This window comes from Sitodiplosis mosellana, unplaced genomic scaffold, assembly GCF_009176505.1.
Source record: "Sitodiplosis mosellana isolate CC-2019 unplaced genomic scaffold, AAFC_SMos_1.0 Smas_scaffold_6567, whole genome shotgun sequence".
NCBI lineage: Eukaryota > Metazoa > Arthropoda > Insecta > Diptera > Cecidomyiidae > Sitodiplosis > Sitodiplosis mosellana.
Genome location: NW_022601774.1, coordinates 1 through 3,367, shown reverse-complemented (window position 1 = coordinate 3,367; position 3,367 = coordinate 1). Strand labels below are relative to the sequence as shown.

The 3,367-nt window shown below is 31.9% G+C and overlaps 1 protein-coding gene across 1 annotated transcript; it reads left to right on the top strand.

Moving 5' to 3' along the window:
* Nucleotides 1-6: 6 nt before the first annotated feature.
* On the top strand, nucleotides 7-2,785 carry LOC129579809 (thioredoxin-1-like). The gene is made up of 3 exons (XM_055469986.1): nucleotides 7-71; nucleotides 1,571-1,670; nucleotides 2,333-2,785. The coding sequence occupies exons 2-3, from the start codon at nucleotides 1,608-1,610 to the stop codon at nucleotides 2,639-2,641; spliced, it is 372 nt and encodes a 123-aa protein (XP_055325961.1). The 5' UTR covers nucleotides 7-71; nucleotides 1,571-1,607; the 3' UTR covers nucleotides 2,642-2,785.
* Nucleotides 2,786-3,367: the final 582 nt, after the last annotated feature.

Below are 3,367 nucleotides of genomic sequence, written 5' to 3'. Positions count from 1 at the left end.
ATATTCGAAATTACAGAGGAGGCTGAATTCGATGAACAACTACGGGAAGCCGGTGACAAATTAGTCGTTGTGTAATGATAAGTTAATTGTTGGAAAATGGAGTTGCCTTGTTTGACACAATTTTGTTGTATTCAATGTATTTTGTTCAGTTACGTTGATAGCCTGAAGACGTGAAGAACATTCTCTTTGACCTGTTCTTTTAATGAAAATGATAGCACACCAAGTAAATGATGGTTTAAAATCAATTTACACTCACGAATCTAACTTGAAAAAATTGCTGATAAGAAATGAATAATTCATAGTACGATTCAATTTCATCACTTTATAATGAGTAAAACTGTCCACAAAGAGATTAATCAAAATTCAGCCACGAACTGAATAAGAGCTATACATATCCCAAAATGAAGCTCGCAGTGATTTTGTTCTGTTTGTGCATTAGTTTAATAAGTGCTGTTGAAAAAATTGATATTAAAGATGATTATAGTAAACTATATAGCTATCCCCTTTTATTTGACATTTTTCCGCTCAACTTTTCTGTATTACATTTTCACTCCAAACCATTCATTTGATAATGGTCAATAAATTAAATCTATAGGTACCAACTCGAATCTATAAACTAACCCTCTAGTGCGATAATTTCTCCCAGGGCTGAGAATACTGGTAATTGGTTCATTTTTGGCCACAGATAATTTAAAAAATATTCAATTGTCAAAAATATGTCTAATTTTGAAAGGGAATAATTTATTTGGTTTTTTTTCGCAAATTCTTGTATATAACACAACAACCGCTTGATGTAGGCTAATAGTGCAAAGAACAAAATTATATTAGTATATGAAGAATAAAAATGACTTTTGATGCAATGTGATCCGACGTACGGTTTACGTTATTTTTATTTTATTTTTTTTGTTTGAGTATGAGGTGTAAATAATAGGAAAAATCCCTTTTACAATTTATCACCTATTGTTTTTACAATTTTGATAGTTACTTTGGTCAAAGAATCTCGAACATTTCATTTAAAACAAAAAGAAAATTGTTGAATTCTCGAAAATGAATGAGAAAGAAAAATTAAATTTAAATTTTTTTTATAAAAGAATGAAAAATAATCGAAATCAAATTCTATTTTTAATTGCATCTTTAAATTGCACTTTGCTTAGGCTCAAAATGTCAATGTCGCTATAATATTGAGTGTGTAGAGTAGTTGAGTTCGCATTGTTGGATTGCGGTGTAGACCGTAGTCAGTTCTAGATGTATGAGGATTGAAAAGTTGATGCAACCTCCTAGATTGACGGTTCACTCTCATAATTGGCCTGTTGTCACGAACCATATTTGCATCATGAACAATGTTATACAGGCGTTCAAATATTGCTCGTTCAAAGGCGGTTGTACGGTTGTATGAACTAGAGGGTTAACTATCCAAAAGAAACTTTCACTTATATCTCATTTCTCAAACGAAAAATGATTGAAACGTATTATTGTCAAGAAATCCGTCTTTGTTTCAAATTTTAGTATGTATTTCTGTCATGTATTGGAACAAATTTTGTTTAATGACTTATGTTTTTTTCATCCTTAGAAACTTTCATGCCACTTGGTGTCGATTGAGCATAAAGATGAGACGAGTTTTGGAAGAAACAGCCAAATTATATAATGCGTCAGAGCTCGTCGTGCTTATGGTAATTATACGATTTTCATTCATTTAATTCATCATTTCGAAATTTCAATCCATAGTTATTAACAATATTCAACGTAGAACGACGTTGACTGTGTTACACAGACGGTGTGTCGAATTATATTTATACAAACTTGCACATACATTTTTGTGCATGAGAGTTCTAGTCTGTGTAACCTATTTGGACGTTACAGCTATTATGTTGTTAAGAAGATCACAACTCGGATGGAAGAAAATTTCCGAAGCACACTATACGTGAGTGTACGTATAGTGCAGTGCGCACCGTATGGTCATTGGTCAACCTTGTTCAATATTCAACATTACCAATTACATTTAATCGTATACATTTACGCAGAAAACGAATAAAGGTGATATTTCCTAGGTGGCCGATTTTGGTCGGGCAATTTCAAGCGGGAAATTCGGAATTTTGGGTATAACTTCTGAGCCACTAAAAAGGATTCTAATTTTTTTTTAGATAGATGTAATCTTCATCTTTCTAATAATGTATATTATTTTCAAATTCGTCAAGTAATTCGAAAAATTTAGCAAAAAGGCCCTATAGCAGTATATTAGAATTCTAGAAGTTGAAACATTTCACACAATTTTACTTTCCCTTCACAAAATGTCAATACAAATATTAAATTGAAACACTTTTCTTTTACTTAGGTTGATATTGACGGATTCCAAGAATTAGGTGGACAATACGGAATCAAATTATTACCGACGTTTATTCTCTTCAGGAACACTAAATGGATTAAGTTTATTGTTGGGGATAAAACAAAAGTGCTTAACGAATCCATCCGTTTAAACATTAATCGCGTTAATAGCAAGAAGGACGATGAACGTGTTGAATTGAGCACTGAAAACTCACAGAGTTCATTGGATAATGTTACCAAGGTGGACGATGAAAGCGTCGAATCGAGCACTCAAAACTCCAACAATTCACAGATTCTTAATATGGTTATTGCTCTTTAAAAAATCGAAATCACGAAACAACAATGGCTAGAAATACAACCAACGATAAAAATTACTGACTAAATTTTTTCATCGTGTTTTAATGTTATTGTTTACATAGAAGCGCAAATAAACAATATTTGAATAAACTATTTAAAAATTGCATATTGCGGATATTTTTTAAGAATCATTGGACTGCACACAGGGAAGAATGATTGAGAATTTTGGTACAATTGAATTTTTTTCTTCGTAAAAATAATCCAAAATTAAGATATCTTATTAAAGCCATTCTTCCCTGTGTGTGAATTGAAAAAGTGGCCATTTACCGGGGACACACCGTCAAGTCATCACTTAATTTCCCATATATATATAGATTATACAGCAGAATGTTGGCCAAAATCTTCAAAAATCTTTCTTGGCTAATGCAGCCAATTCGAATTTTATAGAGTGTTTTAGAAGAGACATAACTGACAAACTGCAGTGAGATTTTTGCGATAATTGCGACGATTCATTTATAATATACAGGAATAGACAAAGGAAAGTTCCGCTTATGGCAACTCTTAGTTGATAACTGAAAGTTGATAACCTGTTCTTTTCACAAGCGAATGATTGTTTAAAATCAATATAGTTTTTTCTGAGCCGGTGACAAATTGGTCGTTGTGTAATGATAATTTAATTGTTGGAAAATGAAGTTGCCTTCTTTGACACAATTTTGTTGTATTCAATGTATTTTGTTCAGTTATGTTG

Bases quoted from the DNA above. Each gene is read 5' to 3' on its own strand.
- LOC129579809 (XM_055469986.1), top strand. From the start codon at position 1,608: ATGAGACGAGTTTTGGAAGAAACAGCCAAATTATATAATGCGTCAGAG. The intron at 1,671-2,332 runs GTAATTATACGA...TCTTTTACTTAG, and splicing joins CAGAGCTCGTCGTGCTTATG to GTTGATATTGACGGATTCCA.